General features: G+C 37.6%; 1 protein-coding gene across 1 annotated transcript; it reads left to right on the forward strand.

Annotated features, from left to right (window-relative positions):
• Positions 1 to 4,260: 4,260 nt before the first annotated feature.
• On the forward strand, positions 4,261 to 11,875 carry LOC130569540 (pancreatic secretory granule membrane major glycoprotein GP2-like). The gene is made up of 6 exons (XM_057359241.1): positions 4,261 to 4,360; positions 4,448 to 4,510; positions 10,471 to 10,857; positions 11,313 to 11,450; positions 11,595 to 11,741; positions 11,871 to 11,875. The coding sequence occupies exons 2-6, from the start codon at positions 4,477 to 4,479 to the stop codon at positions 11,873 to 11,875; spliced, it is 711 nt and encodes a 236-aa protein (XP_057215224.1). The 5' UTR covers positions 4,261 to 4,360; positions 4,448 to 4,476.
• The last annotated feature ends 11,784 nt before the right edge of the window (positions 11,876 to 23,659 follow it).

Here is a 23,659-nt window from a genome sequence, read left to right on the forward strand (position 1 = left end):
AGGCTGAAATAGAGCAGTTATGTTTCAGTCCGACATTCTGTGACATTACAGCCAATATTTTAGTCATTTTTTATTTAAAGAGTGCCTAAAATAACTGTAAAACAACTGATGAAGTATATTTGATTTTCGTTACTTTATTTCCATCAACATTAGCTGCCTGTCACGAATCCAGTCCATGGCCTTCCGTCCGATTGCCACCAGAGGTCGCCCTTTCATTATATTGACCCTCACACCACACAGACTGATACACATCACCCTGGACTACATTTCCCATGATCCATTGCACTAATCACAAGCTCACCTGAAACCAATCACACCCACTATAAGACTATCAGTCTCAAACTACCTTTCTAGCCGGAGTATTGTTGAAGCATTTACGCCGTTTAGTAGCGTCTTTACGGAGCCAGCTCCCTGTGCTAGTTTTCAGAGTCGAGTCAGTTGCCTGGGTTCTCGTGTTCTTATCTTTTGCCTGTGTGTTGGATTACCCCTATTGTCAAACCCTTTGGATTATGTTCGCCGTCGATCGACCCGCGCCTGTTTTAGGATTACTCTCGTGTCTCGTCTGTGCCATTCCTGTTTGCTGGTGTTCGACCTTGCCTGTGTTTTGACCATGTATCTGAATAAAGCTGTGCATATGGATCCGCACGTCTCACACGTTACACTGCCATAGTGCACCATTCAAAATAAACGCACAAAAGAAGAAATGTACTATGAACACCTTCATTATTGCTGGGTTAATAAAAGAAACAGGCTCTAAAGAAAAATAGACCAAAACAAGGGGAAATGCGGTCTTAAAACGAATAACTCCGCATATCAAAAACATAAAACACTCGCTGTGCTTTAAACGCACGTCCTCCTGAGACGCCACATCTTTAAAAGCCCAAAACGCTGCTACATTCAAAACAAAAGTAATTCCCACGGCTCATAATATTTACGTCTTATAAAGCGATTTGATCGGTCAGTTCAAGAAACTTAATGTTATTTACTCGGTTATAATCAGCAATGCATTGCACAGCCACAGGCGATCGGTTTGCGCACGCGATAGGTCGTGTGCTAAAACGCGTTTTGTGCCCTTGAAAGTAGGCTAACTGTAGGAAGGGAACACCACGTGAACGGTTGTCTCAGATAAGGGGAAAACAGTGTTGTTTTTATTACTGCATTCATAGTAATAGATAATAGCGTTCAGTTTCTTGCACAGATCAATTGACTCGCATTATAAGACGCGAATTTAACGACACAAGGGGCAGGGATTACTTTTGTGTTGAATGTATTTGCGTTTTTTACTTTTATTGATTTAACTTTAATTAATTCAACCAAATATCTTCATAAATATCCTCTTGAAAAAACAATGCCACCCACATCTCGATGTACTGGAGGACTGTGGGTGAGAAAATTAGTAGCAATTTTTGGGTAAAGTAACGCATTAAGGAAAATAAAACACAGTTAAAAAGACAATATCCCTTTTAATTTAATATCATGAAAAGGCACAAATGCTGGATGCAATATTTGTGTGCATGTTTTAATCATGGCCTATAAGTAACAGCAACATAAACAGTATAAAAGGAACAAAACGCAATAAATAACGGTAAATATGGTAAACAACTGGCCCGCATCCTATTTATACTTTTGGAATCTGGCCCTCAAAGAAAAGTAGTTGAAGACCCCTGCTCTACAGTATATGAACATGCAAGAAATCCCAGAAGACAATTCAATAAATCACAGAGATTCCAACAAAAGCAAAATTTTATGGTGGGAACAAATCCACGAGCTATCATCTCAAGATTTACTGACTTCCAGAAATCCTCTATGTCAACTTCCCATCTAAACTCCGGTGAAGACTCTTTGAGGTCATTAACTTGAATGACATACATATACAAGTACATATATCGCTGCTATTTCAAGCATTTGAATTCCCTTTTTTCACTGATTAGGATTATTAAACAAGCTCTTACCTGACATGCTAAAAACAGCCTTCTTGTGCTATTCAATAATGGTAACCACAATTAACACAAGAATATGAGAACTCATTATCTGTCAAGGCCTCAAATTGACAGTACCCGTGAAGTATGGTGTCTCTGTTTGGGGTATTTTACTCAGTGGAGGCCCTCCAAAGTGTCTACAGTCCTGGAAACTGATACATGATTCTGGGATAGACATAAAGGTCATAGGAATTCATTGAATTATTTAAAAGGCTTAGACAGGTAGATGTGTCAGACACTACACAATTAAGCCAAACCTGATATAGATTAGATATAGACAAACTTCGACACTCAGGAGCACATGATCATCAAATTGTGAAGACCATCCTTCCATTCCTTGCAGTGGTTTGTCAAGCGCAATTTCACCATCATTGATCGTCCAAGATGTCTCTACTAGAAGAAATGGGAATGTCCTTGATTTAGATGCTGCATCTGGGAGATTTGCTGGAATTTTCTTCTTGTAATATATATATTCCATAGTGCTTTGAAGGTTAGTTGGGGACGTGTAGATGTGCTCATCCGTGTGCTGTGGACCCATGGCGTCACTTGATTTAGATGCTTTCTCTGTTGTGAATGAGCTTCTCTCTGCCTAGAACAAGTGCCATTTGGCAAAGTTTTTGTGCGGGCATGGAATTTGCACACGGGGAGTGCCAAGTACCAGCAGTAGAATTGCATGTATCTTTACAGCTTCTTTACAGCATAAGGGTCTCTACAGGCAGATATCACAAATGATATCAGCTTGTATAATTCATGGAGGAATGGGGCCACATTTCTTTTCAGAAAAGCTCTTTCTCCAGGTTTGTGGTAAACCCACCCCTCCTGCATCCTTGGATGAAGTAGATGATGCGACCTTTAAAGAAATGCTTTGCAAAGTAAGTATTTTTCTTAAACTGCACTGAGCAAAATTTGGAAGTGCAGGGAGAGTATGTGACGTGTGACGTTAACTTAACGTGAGGCATTTAAACGCGTGGCGGCGTATGACGTTAATTTAGCGCCCGGCGGCGTTAAGAAATCGGCGTTTTAATATTAATACGGCGATCAAAAGCACGCCAATTGTGAAACTGTTGGCTTTCGATATGCACGCACATATCAGACGCGTGCACTAAATAAATAGAAACACAGTTTTAATTGTGGTATCGAATTAAACTCCAGTTTAATAGCTTTGAGAAGTCGGATTTATAGCATTTGTCATTTATAGCACTTGACATTATAACAAATTTTTACTCTGATCATAAGTTTTCCATACAATAACATAAACAGAAATGACCAGATTCATTAATCAAATGACCAGTGTACAGGTCATCTGAAGACCAGTACATCACGTCTCTACGTTCTCCATGGGATTAATTCAGGATGTTATTTGAGGACGTGGCTAGAACGTTACTGGAACGTAAGCAAAAATTCTAAGAAATAGAACGTTGCCAAGACGTCCTCAGAACGTGGTGACAAAGTAATGTCATGGTGACCAATTGAAGATGAACTGGCGACGTTGTCAGAATGTACTGTGTTAGCTGGGTAAACTCTGCCTACTCACGGTGAGTTGTGGGTAATATCAGCCCTTTGAGTTTCCATGGATCTGCACTTCAAAATTTCACCAGAAACAGTAGACCGTCCGGGTACTTTAAGAATACTCATTTCAGCATACTATGATTTTGGACAAACTAATTCTAATTGCAGTTGATCTGATTATCTGAATAAGTTTGATGATCGTCACCATTGTTGAGGTGTGTATGAGTGTCGATGTCTAAGTGTGTCAGTAAATGTTCTGTTTATTTTGTTGTAGGATCTTTGCATTTGTGAACCAAAACATTCAAATCAGTCGTGAAAGATCAGCTTCAACGTTGGTTAGTGTTATTGCTCCTCTTGATTCCAGCCATCACAAACCGTAACCTACTTCAAATTAACTATAAAACATCTCTTACTTTATAAATGCATAAGTGTTCTTGTAGAATCATTGTTTAATGAGAGTCAAGAGCCCAACTAAAGCGAACACTGATCACAATAATGGTGGTTTGTTTAAATTACAACATTTTTCAACATTAATTGCGGGTGCAAAAGTGATATTGATTCAATGCAATTAACATTGTTGACACATCAACAGTTTTTAACATTGATTCGATGGTTCTCACCTGCTCTCTTGCTATCAGGATTGGAACTAAACTATGCAGATCACTGGCCCTCCAGGACCGGAGTTGACTAGCCTTGATTTACATGATTTCAAACAAAAGAAGATCTGAACATCTGAATGAAAATCAGTGTCACTTTTTCCAAACAGAGACATGTTTTGCATTAGAGCCATTGTAGGAGGCTATTCTGTAGGAAACAAAACCCAGAATGTAGAGATAAGAAAGACCATATTCATCTTCAGACTGGTCCTGCAGGTAAACGTGCATGCTTTATTGAATTACATCACTAAACTGACATGCTGATTTACTTCATTGAAATGTGTTTGATTCCTTCTGTTTCAGATTGATATTATTCTTTAAATCCATCTGCAATGGAAATGCTGTTTCTTCTGCTGATTTTCTCAGGTCAGTGTGTGTGTATATATACATTTGAAAAGATAGAAATACAGTATTTTTTATTACTGCCCTTCAAAAGTTACACGACTTTAACCTAAATTTACTTTTGATCCATTTCAAAATACTTTGTTTTAACATTATATCTTGTCTTGGCATGCACACTGTTCAACTGCAAGGGTGGTTTTGTTTTAAAGGTGCAAATAATAATATCTGATGAAAACTTTGTTTTTTATATTTGTATTTGTACATTATTTTAATTGGAATATCCCCTCTGATATATTACCAGATAATCCTTGGTGATATATCTGTACTTCCCTTAAAAATTGTGGATTTGTCAATGTTAATTGCATTGAATCAATATCAGTTAATGTTAAAAAATGTTGAAACTTCAAACCACCATTATTGTGATTATTGACTATGTTTACATGCAACCAAATAATCCACTTGTATTTGAATTGAAAAGCCTTCAAGAAAACAATATGGGTCAGATTGCTTTAAACTCAGTTTATACTCGTGCGTGGACCTACTCCATAGGCTATGTGTCAGTTTTAATTTATACTTCTGCATCGACAGGCAATGACCAATTGGCATCAGTGTCCATGCACATGTTGCTTCCCAGATAGCAACCCACCCAGATAGCAAATATTTGCGGCCCAAATCCGGCCCACACCTTACTCCCCATACCCCCTCATCTGGCCCACATATGGCATGGAATGAAGGCACTTGGGTGGTCCGCTCCTGTTTGCCAGGTTTGGGCCACAAGCAAGCCAAAGCAATGCCGCATGTCAGCCAAAAACAAAACAAATAAAGCAGAACTGACCCAAATATAATCAACAGTTCATTTCAATTCTGGCCCAGATTTATCCTAAAACCAACACCTTTCTGTGCTCCTGTTTGACAGAATTTGTATTGAGTTTCATTATTATTATAGTGATGATTGAGTCATTAGTGATGAACATCTGCTGTTAACAAACACAATCACTGCAGAAAAGATCAACAAAAACTTAAATTAAATTAAATTTACCCAGAGAAACACAACAACTACAACCTGAAACACAACCCAGCTAACAAAAGTTTGTTATAAGAACGTTCCTTGGAGATTTTTCACGTTTTAAAATATGCAAAATGTCAGTTTTTTTGTTTTAAGAACGTTCCCAGCTGACAAAAGTCACCATCATGGTGTGTTTCCTTGAGTTGGGCTCTTGACCCTTGACTTTTACTCTTCAGATTTGTTAAATTATTATGTACTATGTAGATTATGTATTTTTAAAGTACACTTGTTTTGGTTATGCAAATGATAATCTAATCAAATGTTGTTGGTTGGTGGTCATTGAGATTACTATCATGTTTAAATTTGAATAAATTGCTGTGCTGCTGATCCTGAAAGAACATTATATAATCTGGGAGTTTGATGCATTTTGCTGTCTAGAAAGATTTGTGAAAACTGAAACAATTAAATATTTCAACGAAGGACTGAATTTAGACACACAGACATGAAGAATCAGTGTATGAATCTCAACAATGGTGACAATCAGTAAACGAAAACTTCATGTTGCAATGCATGCTGGGTAACATCATAGCACAAAACTCATTCATAATTCCCAGCATGCATTGCAGTTGATCCGTTTATCTGAATTAGTCTGTTGATTCTCACCATTGCTGAGATTCATACACTGACTCCTGATGTCTGTGTGATTCTAAAATGTGTTTTGATTAGGGCTGTCAACATTAACGCATGCGATTAATTTTTTCAAATTAACGCGTGAGAAAATATTTATCGCAATTAACGCAACATCCGTTTGTTTTGACATCCTTTGTCTAGCGTTACATTATGTAATCACGCTCTTATTCGTGTACAGGCTTTTAAACCACTTAAGCGCGATTTTAAACGGTTGCTTTGACGCGTTCAATGGAGATAGGCCGCTTCTAAACTGTGGGACGCGGCAAAACGCAACGCGAGGTCCAGTCTGGTGTGTACAGTCACGGGCTGAAGGCTGCGTCGGTGAATCTCTGTCAGACAGCGCATCCGAGTTAAGTTCTCTTTCGTGCTTGAATGGATAAAACCACACAAGATTATGTCAGAAAGCCCGTTTTGTCTAGCATTTTCTTAAGCACAGACTTCAAAGTGTAAAATAAAATCTAAATGAATGCAAAGAGTTGTGAAAATGGGAGTGCGGTGACGGTCAGATCTGCGTACTGAGACAGCTCTTAAAGGGGCCGCGTTCTTATTAAACGTGCTGCTGTGACTCCTGTCACTAATGTTAATCAAAGAACAAAATAAAAGAAGAAATCAATGTGATTTCATAGCTTTAATGAGAATTCTTCTGCATTTAATTTATAACTTAGCATTAAAGACTGTAAAGTGTCCTTCAATTTCCTACATGAGCTCTCAATAATACTGTTGAATGGCTATAATTCATGTTAAAATAATCAATTTAATAGAGACATCAGTTACAATACTAATATCAAAATGTTAGCTTTCATAAAATGATGCTGTTAAAGAAATATGTTGTTTCTACATCAATTTGAAGATTAAATGTGAAATTATTAAAATGTAAAAGTATATTTTAAAATATAATAGTTATGTGTGATTAATCCGATTATTTTTTTTAATCGATTGGCAGCACTAGTTTTGATAAACATACATCCATTTTTCACAAATCTTTCTAGACATCAAAACACAATCAGAATCCCTGATCTTATGATGTTCTTTCAGGATCAACAGCATAGCATTCAATCCAAACTCGAGCACTGAATCAAATCACAACTTCACAGTGGTGTCAATGGTTCCATACCAACACCATTTGGTCAGGTTCTTGTTTGCACTGCCATATCAAGTGCACTTTAAAAGCTCACAGTTTCAGCAGATCACATAAAGTAACAGTCAAGGGTCAAGATCCCAACTCAAGGAAACACTGATCACCATGATGGTAATATTCTTAAAACATTAAAAGATGTTTTAAAACGTATTCAAACATATGAAAAACCTTTAAGGAACGTTCTTATAACAAACTTTTGTTAACTGGGTTGTGTTTCAGGTTGTAGTTGTTGTGTTTCTTTGGGTAATTTTATTTTAAGATTTTGTTGATCTTTTCTGCAGTGATTGTGTTTGTTAACAGCAGATGTTCATCACTAATGACTCAATCATCACTATAATAATAATGAAACTCAATACAAATTCTGTCAAACAGGAGCACAGAAAGGTGTTGGTTTTAGGATAAATCTGGGCCAGAATTGAAATGAACTGTTGATTATATTTGGGTCAGTTCTGCTTTATTTGTTTTGTTTTTGGCTGACATGAGGCATTGCTTTGGCTTGCTTGTGGCCCAAACCTGGCAAACAGGAGCGGTCCACCCAAGTGCCTTCATTCCATGAAAACAGCCGTGTTTGTCATTTAAAAACATCTATATAATAATAACCCAATAATAGCTTATTCATGTGTATTTTGTCAGATTTTCTCAAATTTTTCCTGTCTCGTTCTTCATCGTTTCAAGTGCATTCATAATGTCAGTCGCAGGTGGCCATGGTAAATATAAATTAAGGCAAATATAAATGGCATGGTAAATATAAATTATTTAACCAAAGGTTAAATAATGCATACAATTATAAATAAATGTTTTTTAATAAATAAATAAATTTATTTCCGTATTCCGTTTGACAATATTTAGCTAAAGATGGTGTAATAAAGGAATTTGTTTTTAATGCACATCATTGCTGTTTGATGTTCTGCATTTACCAAAGAAAATAAGTAATGAAATAAAATAAAAAACTAAATATTTTCCTTTCGATGGCCATCATTTAATTTCTGATTAAATCGTTTTTGGCCGTAGTCATTTAAAGTCTTGATTATTTCAATTCATATACACACAATAGAAGCAAAGCATGAAAAACATATTTTCATTTAATTCTTTAATTTCAATGTTAAAGAAATCATTTCATTTAAACGCTTAGCCTATTGCAAGTACGACCAATGTATAGCTCACAATACAGTTTCTAGCATTTAAAATCATTTAAACACATATGCACAGTTAAAAAAAACTCTACGAGTGTACGATACCCGGGTATGTCAGTGGAGGTTTTGGAATTCATTCTTTCAATCCAAATTATGTAGGCTAGCTATATGTTAGAAGCAGCGGAGGTTAACTCATATGCTAGTTGTTAAGGCAGAATGTCAATGCAAATAGGCGACAATGCAATGCAAATATAATCGTATGGTGTATTTACAGTATATATGATGTTTGATTAAACTCTGCTGGTCAAGGTGATTCGAAGCACCGGGATTATCCTCTGTTATTACACTGTAAAAATTGAACAGTTGGATCAACTTAAAAAAAATGAGTACAAATGGTAAAACCTAAAAATGTAAAGTTGGTTCAATTTAAATTTCACAGCTGACAAAAGTGTAAAAAATGGCAAACAAATTTGAATATGAAAGTCAGGGGTTGAGATCCCAACTCAAGGAAACACTGATCACCATGATGGTGACTTATCGTAGATAAGGAAATTTAAGTTGGACCAACTTAATTTTTCTAAGTGTTACCAATTGAAGTAATTTTTTAAGTTGATCCAACTGATCAATTTATACAGTGTAGTTTTGAGCGGCAGTCGTGAATATCTATAGCTCATTTTCAGTGGGAGACATGCGGTAAGATGCAAAACGTGAGGGTTTCGTTGGCGGCACAGAGGTGGTGCGCAACCGGTGCCCAAAATCCTTCCACTGGCACGGCTCTTTGCAAGCGCTCTTTTTGTGAATGGCAAAACATTTTAGTGAGCTCAAAACACGGAGAACATAGTTTTAATAATGGAATTCCTGAAGTTATATGACCTAACAAAAAGAAGACAAATACAGAGATTTAAATAAAGAATACAGAGTGGGTAAATTTGCAAGTTAAAATACACGATACGTGCAAAATGTCATAGTAAACTGTGCCTAAAATGAGCGTCATTAGTATTAGTCATTACCGCAAAAATGAATATACATCAACTTCAGGCTGGTTAGTGACCTTGAACGTCCGCCCAGAGACATTTTCACTGTGAGAGACAGCAGCAGCGCAGCAACTGTGTCCAACTGCCAAGTCTGGTGAAAGGGCCATAACTTACATCAGAATGTCATGACTAGCCAATCAAAATCAAGCATTCAAAAGCGCTGTGCAAATTTGTTCGATTGTTTGCCATTGACATTCAGTTTTTCCACAGTAGAGCACACTTTCCTTTTAAATGCTTTACACACGCAAAACAGGCTACCAAAACCACTAAAACAACCCCCAGCAAAACGCGCACCTCCTACCCGGCATGACCTAATTTATCATGCCGAAAGTGCCCCCTAGTGGTCGGGAGCATTTCCGTTGTGTTGTGACTCGATTCCGTTGTGTTGTGGCTCTATTCCGTTGTGTTGTGGCTCTATTCCGTTGTGTTGTGGCTCTATTCCGTTGTGTTGTGACTCGATTCCGTTGTGTTGTGAACTTATATTTGCTTTTTAAATGTCGTTGCCATGTGCACTAGTGGCCCACTGTAGGTTTCCTTTGACTTAGCATTCTTTTCCAAAACAAACACGTTTAAAGCACACATTGGGGTAGAATTAATTTTCCTAAATGAGAGTCAACAACCCAACGGAAAGAAACACTGATCACGCTAATGAAGACTTACTAAAGTTCAACTTCTAAAACCTCAATAAGAGCTGGTGAAGATGTGAGACCTACAGTAACTAGCTGGCAACAATCTTGCCGATATATTTCTGTAAAGATGGCTGGTATGGTCTAACAGAGATGAGACACCATCACATGATACAAAGAAGCGCAGGTCTGAAAGTAAAATGTCATTCAATTTAATAACATGAACAAATCTACAATTTGTCTGTATTTGTTTGTCTTCTTGTTACGTTTCATCCAACAGATGTATAGGTAATAGGAATACTAATCTTAGACCATTCATTCTGCAAGTCACAAATGTTATTTTTAATGTCATATCAGCAGAGACTCTTGGCCTCGACCCCTGTGATAATTACACAGTGCTGGATAATGCTTGGAGGGCCACAAGCAACAGAGTCTCTTCCACAGTAATGTGTGACCGTAATGTCCAGTGGGTTGGATGGTATCGTCTCTTCCTTAATGACCGAAGTGCTCAGATGTCAGACACATGTGTTAAAGAAAACATCTGTGGCACTCATGCCACTCTTTGGCTAAACGGTCAACATCCAAGAATGGAGGATGGGGCGGTCACCCGAGATGTCTGTGGTAGCTGGAACAACAACTGCTGCTATTTTAAATCCACTCCAATTAATGTAAAAGCATGTCCAGGACAATATTACATCTATGAGCTCAAAAGCCCAATTGGCTGCCATTTTGCATATTGTGCAGGTAATTACATAATATGTGTCTTATAAAGTGTCTGTGCCTGTTAAATGTGTCTTTCTTATTCAAACCCCTAGAGTAAAAAACGCTCCATCTGTAAGTCGCTTTGGATAAAAGTCTGCTGAAAATGACTAAATGTAAATGCTAATGTATCCACCTCCAGGTAACCATTTGCCTGTGAAGCAGAGATCATTAACCTTGAGATTGAGTAATGATAGAGATATCAATGAAGACATTTAGCCATCAGATACTGTAAATATTGGCGGCTTGGTGCGTTATTTCATCTACCTAATGGTATTTTTGATGAGGTATAGACTGTTATGGTTTCAGTTTGTACTAAATCATTCAGTGTGGGCAGCGCTTAAGCGAACATTATTCCATATTTAATGTTATTGTTTACGCTTTAAAAGTAACATTTTAAGTGTGCAGATGCTATATTTTTATCGGTTTTATCATTCCAGTGATTGATGAATGTGGTATCATGTGTGGGCCAAACGCATTCTGTCACAACAACAACGGAAGCATCTCATGCTCTTGTTTGGGTGGATATATTGCCACAAATATGAATGAAATGATCAGTAGAAATAACCCATGTACAGGTAAATGTTTCAATCTGTTTCAACACATTTTTGTTCTATTGTTTTTTTTTATACTTGATGTAAAGGGGATACAGTTGTTTCTGTATAATGAGGAACTGCTTTTAAGTAATGTGATGGTTTTGTGTCTTGTCGTTCTCTTTCCAGATGTGGATGAATGTCAAGCAAGTCCATCTGTGTGTGGTCCAAATGCCTACTGCACAAATGTAAAGGGAGGTTACAACTGCTCATGCTCGGAAGGATTTTCTGCAACATTCCCAGATCTCATCATCAGCATCAATAACATATGCATGGGTGAGTTATAGGCTGACACTTGTGTTTTCTTTAATGATCAATAAAAACGGTTTACATTTCATCAAACCACCTTTATCGTGATAGGTGTGTGCTTTAGTTGAGCTCTTGACTCTTGTGTTTTAATATTAGCTTAGGTCGGGGTCCCCAGGTTCAGTCCTGGCCAGGACCGGTGTCCTGCAGAGTTTAGCGCCAACCCTATCAAACCAATCAAACACACCTGAACAACCTCATCAACGTCTGCAAGGTCACTAGAAACTCCGACAGCAAGCAACCATTGAATCTATGCTAAACCGTTGATCTGTAAACCTAAAAGTGTAATTGTATTTGTGTGACTCTCAAAACGTTTGGCCACGGCTATAAAGGTTAAAAAAGTGACAAGGCACAGGTAACAAACGTAACAAATAAATATGTGAGAGACTAAACACATTTGACAAAAAGAACAATATTAGACAAAAGGACAATAGGCAGTATATTGGATGTACAGATGTGCTATATACAAATTATACTGTTATATGGGTTTGAGTTTCAGTAGAGTTACACTTCGCTGAGAGATGGACATTTGCTAACACTTTAATATGGTTTTCCTCATAATTTCAACAGCCAAACCTCACAATTTATAATGTTCCAACAGCTCCAAAGAAACAGATTGTGAGATTGGGGCTGAAATCGGGTCAGAATGTAAATGACCCTGCAGTGATGAAGGACATCTTACAGTCGGTGAGTGTTCAACTATAACAGAACAGATTGATTTGCTGCCTAAATAACATTTGAACGTCAGATGTTATTTATGGACAGTTATCAAAATATATAATTGTCACACAGCGTCTATGCTATTGAATCAATTAGACATCAATAATCAGCTTAATAAAACTCAACAATGGTGACAATCAACACAGAGAAAGCTTCAACTAAAGCAAACGCTGATCACAATAATGCTGACAAATCATCCATGTTTAACATTGATTCGATGTTTGCCTGCTATCTTACTGAATTCAAACCATGCACCTCAATTTATTTCAAAGAGTCTTACTTAATTTATTAAAGGCAAGTCTAATAAACTTCAGATTTGAACCAGTTTTTACAGACGTGCCATGGATGTCATTATCAGACGTTGAGAAGACGTCATGAAAAGACGCGGAAACACCTTTCACTTTTGGCCCATAAAGAGACGTCTTTTCAACGTCGACAAGATGTCTTTTGGACGTTCCTTTGCTCGGGGGGTCATGCACACTGTTGGCTTATGTTACAATGTACCGATTATAAAACGTTTGTTCAGTTAAATCTTATGTATATAACACTTTTTACCAGCTTGAATTGTTGCAAAGCAGCTTTACATACCACCAGGCAGATTGTTTATTCAGAAAAATGAATAAAGAAATAGACAAATAAATAAATAATGTCATGAATAAGATACACTTTGACGCACACTATTTATTTCATCAGATAAAGCAGAAACTGAAGGATCATGGGATAGAGAAGGACACGAGATTGACATGGAGACTGCAGCCTAATGGAAAGGTTTTCACAGCGAAACGTGTTTCTGTTAAGCTTCAATATAAATGTACTTAATGAGGCATCTGTCAATTGCCTTAAAATGTAATCAAACAACGTGTATGCCATTCTGAGTTATCCATATCAGAAAAGCCACATTATTCACAAAACATATGAATCAAACATATAATATCAATCAATTATATTATTGGACACAAGTAGTGCATTGAATTGTCAAAAAGTGGCTTCAAAAACAATATATTGTTTGTTTTGTTACATTACAATCAAAAATTGACATGTGTGTGTTTTCCCTTCTATCTGCTTTAAGCTGCGTTCAGATTATAATGAACACATTTAATGTTCTAATGTTCATTATCAAAAGATGATGGTGATGATTTCAATGACCAAGAATCAACACCATTTGATTCATTTCTCATTTCATTGCCATAACGAATGTACTCTAAAAGCACACAGCAACAATATCTATAGTTCAACCAAAAAACATAAAATCTGTCATCATTTACTCATCTTCTTGTCATTTCAAAGCTGCACAGCAAAACCTCCAGTGTTAAATCAACACTTTTAGTGTTTATATAATTCTTAGGGTGACTTCTCATTGTTGATGTTTCTTCAGTGATTGTGTTTGTTAACAGCAGGTGTTCATCATTAATGACTCAATCATCTCTTCATTAATCACTTCATTATCTCATTAACTTTAACTCTGCTTCAGTGTTACTTTTTAACACTCTGAGTGAGAATGATATAAACACTAATGGTGTTCATTTAACACTGGAGGTTTTACTGTTTGTATTCTTTCTTTCTTCCGCAGAACACACAAGAAGATATTTTGAAGAGTGTTGTTAGCTGGCCCCATTTCACTTGCATTGGTTTTGTGTCCATACAATAGAAGTGAATGGAGGGCTGTGCTGTTCTTCAAAATATCTTCTTTTGTGTTCTGTAGAAAGAAAGTCATAAAGGTTTGAAGTGACAAGAGGTCATTTTAAGTATCACGTTAACTTAGTGTAGTTGGGTCGAATCATTTTTACAGTGTACTTCTGTTTTAAAGCTTCAATGAATATGTATCTTTATTGTTGTCAATACATGTAGATGCGGGTTATTAAGTGTGACGTAATCTCCTACATTTCCATATCACATACAGTAGATGCTTTTATCCAAAGCAACGCATGCATTTGGTTTATACATCAACATGTTCCCTGGGATTGAACCTGCAACCTTTGCATTGTTAGCCAATTGAGCTACAGGAAGGGATGGGCAGTATTTCAAAGGAAGAACAATCTGGAAGCCTAACCTCTGACCCACTTTCTGTAACTTCTGAATTTTTGCATTTTAAATTGAAGAATATTGAATTTGAATGTTTGAAAATTGAATTTAGTATTCCGAATTTTTAAAAATGAATATGTACAGTCTAAGGATTCAGAATAAATCTGCTGTTTAATGATTGCCATAAAACAAATCAATTTTCTTGAATTTCAAATGTCCGGGATTCAAGTAAAATAAACCCATAAAATGACACGTAATGTTCAATTTTGTTAAATTACACTTTTGTATTATTAAAATTTTCAAAAATCAACAACACTTTACTTTTTTTATTTATTGATCTTACATACAATCTACTTTGGTTTAACTACAATACCATATTGTAAGGATATTTATAAAATCATCAATTCAATCAGTTCATAAATATTTATATACAATTAATATACACTGGAAATTATTCATATAAAACAGAACTACAATTTTAAACAGAACTTTAAACTACAGCGGACAGAATAGGTTTTTACTAACATCACTTGTTGGAACATACAGTATATTATTATGTTGAAATCTAGCTGTCAATCAAGCTCTCTGCTAGTCCAATACATTAGTCAAGCTCAATGCGGTTGTAATGCAATATAGTAGGTTTTTTGAAGCGCATGTACACAACCTTTTGGACAACCTCCAGAGTTTACACAATCATGACTGTTACATTTTCCACCGTTTCTTATATTTGGTAAGGGGGTCCTTCAGACCCAAAACCAAGTGCAGTTTGTTAAAGCTGAACCTGAATTAAGGGATTCTATTTCTTATCATGTCTAATATGTAAGGGATAATCCGTGCATTAAAGGATTTTAATGAACGACGTTGAGACGAAGAACCACCCGATGGGAAGCGGGTCACGCTTATTCCATGGTCACTTGCCAAGTTTAAAACAAATTAAAGCTGTTATTCATAAAACGTGTCAAACTGAATTATTGGGGTTACCATTATAAATGAAACAGATGTTCTTCTTCAGCATGCCTAGCTGGTGTTGCCCCAATGATAACAAAGACTTTATACAGCTACACTGTCAGAAAAAAATGTGTCAGATTTGTACCTTTAGGGGTACAATGGTTGTCACTGGGGCAGTACCCTCAAAGGGACTGGTTTTTTAACTAAGGTCAACATTTAACTGACTGCCTTCGTCACTGCCTCCACAAGCTCCTCATAGGCTGCAGACAAGATGTGTGTGACTGGTCTACGTCCCCTGCCTCCATTCCCACCACATCTACCTCCTCGAAGCTAAAGGGTGGAACACGGAACCCCAACCACTCACTCACTCCCATGAGAGAGAGAGAGAGAGAGAGAGAGATGACTCCGGAGAGGGCAAGGACACCGGCTCACCCTCTTCAGCAAGATCCATTTGTGACCCCAGGACTGTAGCACCCGCACGGCCGGTAAAATTGATACAAATTTTGGACCAAATTATTCAGACACTTTGACCTGACCGTGTTTTGCTTGTCTTTTCTTTAGATGCTAATGTGACCTTTTTACACCACACACTGAACAAAGACAGACAGACACTGCGTCACTGAGCGGGGCAAACCTGTTCGAGACTGTAATCGGAACGGTCGAGTGATGTTTTGTCCTGCGACTACGCCGTCTCACAGTCACGAAGTTTCCCAGCTGAGGGGAATTTTCAACCGGAACCGAGCTGTGTGCGCTAATGTTGCTCGCATCCAAAGTGTTTTCTATAGTCAATAAACTCTTACTATCCTCAGATAAAGATTGGATGCGAGACTCTAATTCTAAGATCTTCTCTGTCAGCCTAACTATTTCCCTGCATTTATCGCATATAAAACCCTCGCAGCTGACAGAGAAGGCTAAGCTAAACATATGACATAAGGTGCAAGTAACAATAATAGGAATAGAAGCCATAACTCACCGGGTCTGAAGTGCAATTCCAACTTACCAAGGTTGCTCGATGGATCGTAGTATACTCGCTTAAAAAGAGAAACAGTTAGCACACAAGACAAACCAGAGGCAAGATGATATTCCACAGTGTAAACAGAAAGCAAGCTAACACGCTAATGCTATGCTAACGGCGTTAAGTTAATTATCACTTTTGGTTTAGAATCTTCAAGTAAATAACAAGAACAGGGTTATTGAGATATCAGGGTAAGTTGGCAACGACAATCATAAGTAACGATAATAAAATACACTAATATTAGAGCGAAGTGTGGGGATACAAACAAACCGCCGGCAGCGTTGCAGACAGGAACCGGATGTCACCCCTTATCAAAATGGCAAATCCCGCATGTCAAACCTGAGGGTTCGGATGGTGTATTGTAGATGGACAGGGCTCATCTTGCTCACACTCTGCCTCCATGTCATAGATACACTGTCAACAGCCTCATCTCTATTGTCCTCTTGCTCAAAATGTTCAGAGTTCTCACTCTCCCGATTCCTGTCTGTCTGCTCTCTGTCTCCAGGTCTGCTGTCTCTCGCACAACTAAATCGCCTAGCTGATGGGTCCTTGTTCTTCTGGGCTTTCTTCTTTCTCTAAGTTTTTGTGGATTTCTGACTCTTTTTCAGAAGCATGTTCTTTCTCCAGCCTTGACTGGCCATTATCTTTACTTTTCTTATTAAAAAGGACATTATGTCCTTAAGATTTGTCTCTTCATTTTAACTGCAAATGGGAACATTATGAAAATGTGTAAATGAAAAGAGGACTCTCAAATACACCACAAGTATGGACAGTATAGAATAAGCTGTATTGTTTACTTGAACTGTGCTAATGCACTCAATGCATGGAGTGCTGCCAACGTATTTCCGGTAAAAACTCAGGGGGCAGGAAAGCTTCCGGGTTGTATTCACCCAAAGCAAATGTGCTTTACCAGCGCTCGTTTTGGGGGGAATTAACGTGTAATATAGATTAGTGAAATACAACGTATTGTTAAAATACATAAACATGTAATGGTGCTATAATACAAAACTTTAGTTCAGTCATGACCTGCAGCGTTTAAATACACACGTGACTGTGGTTCCGTCAGGCTGTGTCCCGCTTTATGAAGCTTCACAGAGATGTAATAATGTTCCGAGCATGGCTTTACTTTATTACACGTGAGGATTTAAACCTTAACTGGTACTACAGATTGTTGTCATCACGTTAAGAGTGCAGATGTGATTGAGCCACAGCACGTCAGCTACTGAAGATCAAATGGTCAATTGGTGAAAGCGCTAGCGTTAGCTAATGCTAAAGAATAAACGTAACACTGTGGATACATGCATTAAGTTTTATTTGAACAAATTGTAATGTAAATACAAATAACGTAATTATATAAATGTATACTTAGACATTAATGTACTGTACATATTTGTTTCTGTACGTAATATGCATTATATGTGCTTGTGCAGTCATCCATATCTTAGTTCTTAGTGTGTAGCTTTAGCATCCAAACTGTCCATGTGTTTTTAAACATAGTTTGAAGTACTTCTCCATTTTAATTGACAGGGGGGCAACTGACAGTCTCACAATGCTCACGAATATCGTTTATTGTAATCCGGCAAACTTCGTGCAAGCAGCGAGTACACATATTCATCTTCTCTGTCATGTTCACAGCTCCAGNCCCCACCAGCTATTTCCACTACTACCTGCTGCTGGGACGGCTCATATGGCGGAGGATGGCTTACGGATGGATAGATTGAAGGTATGTGTTTCTTTGGGGAGGAACAGAAGGGTGAGTCTGAATGCTTCCTGCCTTTTCTTCCTTTTTCTTCTGACTCTTGAGCTGTTCACTTCCTCTATTCTCTCTCCACTCTGTACTTTCTGTGAGCTGAGTGCTGTGGTTCGTCAGCGCTACTCTAGTCTACACTCTAATTTTTTCTTTAGATTATCTGTTCGCTTACTATGTTTTCCCTGTATTATACCACTTAACCTTATCTTTCTCTTACAGTGTCTCTCGTAACTTACTGTGGCTTTTTTTCCATTTCTCTGACTTTCGGTGCTAGAGGCATTCTTACTTCTTCTGCATTTTCACCCAATCATCAATAATGCATGCATCATCCTTAGTTATTGTGTTGCTAAACTTCCACCTTTGCATGCAGCAAACTGGCATCGTTCATCTTTTGAATAGCATTTTACAATTGTCTGACATCTTCGCCTATGTATTCATAAGTTAGTCTTTGTGATAGTTTCCAAATAGATATTCTGCACGCTCGTTCTAGAGTCTGGAGCACGCTTTCTCATCCTCGTACCAACTCTATTTAACACAACAACATTTTGGAATCCTTACGAGTTCGGCAGACTCAACCACGAATTATATTTCAAAGACTCGACAATTGGTTTTAACCAACTACCAATTTGTTCCAGGATAACCTGACATTATGTATCACAAGATCTTGCAATTGTATTTTCAATTTCGAAATTCAGAAACCGCAAATTTTATGCACACAATATGTACTGTACCAAGTCGACAATTTTTACAGCCACCCTTATGTATTCACAGAATTTATGTATACAGATCAATAAGGTTGACATAATTTTATGTATTTTTCCTAAACTTAATACCAAAGTACTACATTAACAACTATACAGAATTTATGATTTTTCAACCAAAGGCACTACGATAACCTACGAATTATGGTTTCTCATGACAGAGTCACGCTCTCGATGATTACGTCACCACGTTTTGTCTTCAACCGCTCAACCATTCATAAATTTATGGTCCTTTTTCGACCAGGGACTCTAACCCGACAGAATTTATGTCTTTCAACCAGGGACTCTAACCGACAGAATTTATTCTTTTCAACAGGGACTCAACCCGAAAATTTATTCTTTCAACAGGGACTCAACCCAAGAATTTAGTTTTTTCAACAGGGACTCTAACCGAACAGAATTTATGGTGACGCAACGTCTCACAATTTCCTTGTGTGACGCAACGTCTTACAGTATTGTCTTTTTAAATCTGATTTCTCAAACTTCTCTTATACTTTACTTTTACTCATACGGAATGTTCATCAAATTCAACACAACAATTTAGGTATGTTCAATAGCAGAATTTTGATTAAACAGGCTTCTGCTTACCTTTTTATGTTGGTCGACCTGTGTGTTGAACCCGAATTCGTTCCGTTTTTCCCAACGAAAATGGCAAATGTGCCCTCGTCTCTTGACAAATCACGTCACGGGTCACCAATTGTTGGACTTTTGAGGCAGTCCTGCATGTTCAAAAATTTGCACAGAGACGTTCTTCAAAATCGATTAGAAGTTTATTATCAGATGTAAAAAGGGGTAACAAAGCTTTGGGTTGTCAGACGACCTCCTCACTCCACAAAGCCAACAACCCAAATTATTCAAAACACATATATTTATTTGGTATGTGACGTCGTTCGCATCTTCTGACTCCTCCCCTGCCTTTTAAGGAGTGCTGCCTTTCCACCAATCACCACATATCTGCAAACAACATTTTTGCACGACACATGTTTTGCAACCTGTGGTCAGTTGCTAATTTGAGGAAGTGTCCTTAGAGACAGTTTCATATCGCAAAACAACATGTAAAAATACTTTCAGTAAAAAACTCAATCATCTAATGCTTTTAATTATGCAGCATTGTTTCTTAATCCTATGATTCAATAAAACACATCAAAACTCATGATTATACTTAAAACATATGCATTGGATTAATTCATAACATCCCTTCCCTATGAGACTCTTTAGTGTGTGTGTTGTTAGTTAAACTTAAACGAGCTGTTCTATTTCTGCAAGCTTGTTCCTCTATTGTGGTTTCACGAATCCGGCACGTACACACAAACCCTCTATCTTTATCTCTGTATTTTTCCACTAGATAAAACAGCAAGCACATTAAAAAGCACACAGCTTAATGATTTAATGAAAGAAAACACTTATTGATTATATTGGTAATTAAATCATTCTTCTAACTGAATAATATTTCCACATTTTCAAATCATTAATACTAGGCTATATGTATTTTCTCAGCTCCCAGTCAGAATCAGATGACAGGAGATCAGGGAGAGGACGACATGTTTCAGAATTATGATGAAGTCAGAGAAGACAAAAGTTTAGGAGCAGGACACACCAAAGGATAGCTGTGACCTTAAGCTTCAATTTATTGTTTAAATTTTGTGAAGTTTTCCAAGGATCACAGACAAAGTCGTACTGTTAACCACAAGAAATATGAGAAATGTTAAGAGCGGATAACATGAGAAGAACAGGGACATCTTTTGAACATAGTAGTGAGCTATTACTTGCTACTGTGATAGTGTAGTCGTCACGCCCGCAATTCTTCGAGCGGTGAATGTGACGATCCGGTAACTTCCATTTTAAATATTTTACTTTACAATATTCCAATATGAAACCTTATTTAAATCAAAAGATTTGTTTGACGTATTTAATATTTTTGTATTTGCATTTTACCTGACAATTTCTTGTATCAGTTATTATATACAAGCTTAATTAATGGATACATTTTGATAATAGAATATCTTTATTGTCATGTCACAGCTGCATACAAAGACATTTTAGTTACACACAAAAAAGTACACACTAAGAACTAAGATATGGATGACTGCACAAGCACATATAATGCATATTACGTACAGTACAGAAATTCATAAGTTGTCACGAACTGTGGCAGGAGAGAACCCAAATGCAGGCAGGCGGTGGTGAAGGGGTTAACAAAGAGGATTTTATTATTTTTAACAAAACAAAAGGGTACAAAACAAAACACCCTCGATGGGGAAAAAACGAACAAAGGATAAATACAAAATAAAAACTTCCCACGAGGGGGCAAGACAAAAACCAAAGAACACTAACAACAACTAACTTAACTAAACAGGACTCACGGACAGGAAAAGACAAGGCAAGGCAAGGCTGAAGAACGAAACACACCAACATAGTACATCCATAGAACATATGCACATCACACATATAATCCACCAACACAAGACAAAGAAACAAGAGGGTATATGTAGGAAACACAAACGAGGGATAACGACATGGGGCAGGTGTGGGTAATCAAACACTCAGGGAAAGATCACAAGGAAACGAGAGGAGCGGGGCCAATGACGAGACACTGGAGAGAACGCATATTATTGTCAAAAGGACAAAAATATGTTTCTCTCCACACATAACCAAAGACTTTGTCATGGCTCTGCTACAGGACCAAGAAAAACATGACTAAATGAAGCAGAGCCATGACAGAAGTAGCCTATATATTTACGTTATTTTTATTTACATTACAATTTGTACAAATAAAACCAAATTAATGTATCCAGTGTTACGTTTATTCTTTAGCATTAGCTAGCGCTTTCACCAATAGACCATATGATCTTCAGTAGCTGATGTGCTGTGGCTCTATCACATCTGCACTCTTAACGTGATGACAACAAACTGTAGTACCAGTTAAGGTTTAAATCCTTACGTGTAATAAAGTAAATCCATGCTCGGAACATTATTAAATCTCTGTGAAGCTTCATAAAACGGGACACAGCCATGCCTGACGGAACCACAGTCACGTGTGTATTTAAACGCTGCAGGTCATGACTAAACTAAAGTTTTGTATTATAGCACCCATTACATGTTTAAAATATAGTATTTTAACAATACGATGTATTTCACTAATCTATATTACACGTTAATTTCCCCCTAAACGAGCGCTGGTAAAGCACATTTGCTATGGGTGAATACAACCCGGAAGCTTTCCCGCCCCCTGAGATTTTACCGGAAATACGTAGGCAGCACTCCATGCATTGAGTGTATTTTTTGCATACGAACCGCGGTGCGCTTGCGTCATCAACGGCGGCCACTACTCATGTTGCTGGGTTACCGCTATGAAGGCGACAAGGCGCCAAAATGGATGTAGCTCTCGCATCACTTTTGTTGTTTTTTTTTTTTTAACCTTTGGTTTTGCTTGCAAAGAAAAGATACAGAAACACATTTGCATTTGTCTGCCGCAAAAGTATTACGATTGTTCCGAAGAGAGCGGGCTTTCCTCTGGAGATTTTTTTGGCGGAGGCAAGCAGAAATATTCGCTCTGCTTACAGTGCGTCTCGCCGGTCGTCAAGGTAAGTGAGCATATATACACACACAGAAGCACACGCACGAAAAGCATGCGTTTTATGTCATCAATAGCGGTTCACTTCCGCGATTTGGTACGATTGCCTTCATATCAGCAGCGAAGCGTACTGGAGTTCATGAGATTCATGAGAAGGTCACCACCATACCTAATTGTGCTGCCAGATCCTGAAGACGTGAAGTTCTTCGTCTCTGCCTCGCTGTCTTCCATCGGCTACGGCGGTTACCTGTGCTAGCAGCATGTGCACTTTCGCTTTGTGCTTGCGCACGTGCATAGTCTCCGCCACGTGAGATCAAAAATGTGTTGAATACGTTACAAAAACAGTACAATACATGAACGCATATTACGTTTCGTTCTATGCTGGAACTTAATGCTGGAACTTAATTACAGAGGCCCTATAAAATTCAGACTGATACAATGAGGATGACGTATATCGATCATTATGGGCTTGCAATAAGCTTATATCCTATTGGTTGTTATTTAAGATAATTCGCTGTTGGTTGTGAGAAAGACGAGAATCAGAAAATACATTTGCGTGCGTGCGCGCATGTGAGTGTGTGTATGTATATAAATATATATATATAAGTTGTATTCACTATGGAATGTATTATTTTTAATAACACCTTTGGCACCATATTTGGTAAACAGGCCTTTAGTAAGACTCACTCTATGCTCTAAAGTACAGTGTACTTAAATTGTTTAGTTTAAAGCCCATTGCACATTGAGTCCGAAATTTGCGTCCGAAATTTCTGCACGTTAAAAAATAAATACGACCTCACGTTGAGTCAATCACATTTACACACTGCCTCCGATATTTTCGTCCGTCATAAAAAATTCGGACCGGGTTCGATTTTCTGCGTTTTTCGCATCCATCAAGCATTTTGAGTGGCGTTTTTTAACAATTCAGAGACACCGTACAAACGAGAGCCAAATACGAAAAAACGCATACGAAAATTTCGGACTGTATGTGCAAAGACCTTAACTCTTGAATCCACCTAAAAGTTCATTTAAGACAACATAATCAAGTAAAGTCAACAAAGTTTACAAAATCAGTTAAATTTACAAGATCCTCTTAAG

This window comes from Triplophysa rosa, linkage group LG18 (assembly GCF_024868665.1).
Source record: "Triplophysa rosa linkage group LG18, Trosa_1v2, whole genome shotgun sequence".
Taxonomy (NCBI): domain Eukaryota; kingdom Metazoa; phylum Chordata; class Actinopteri; order Cypriniformes; family Nemacheilidae; genus Triplophysa; species Triplophysa rosa.

Bases quoted from the DNA above. Each gene is read 5' to 3' on its own strand.
- LOC130569540 (XM_057359241.1), top strand. From the start codon at position 4,477: ATGGAAATGCTGTTTCTTCTGCTGATTTTCTCAG. The intron at 4,511-10,470 runs GTCAGTGTGTGT...ATGTCATATCAG, and splicing joins TCTTCTGCTGATTTTCTCAG to CAGAGACTCTTGGCCTCGAC. The intron at 11,451-11,594 runs GTAAATGTTTCA...TTCTCTTTCCAG, and splicing joins TAGAAATAACCCATGTACAG to ATGTGGATGAATGTCAAGCA.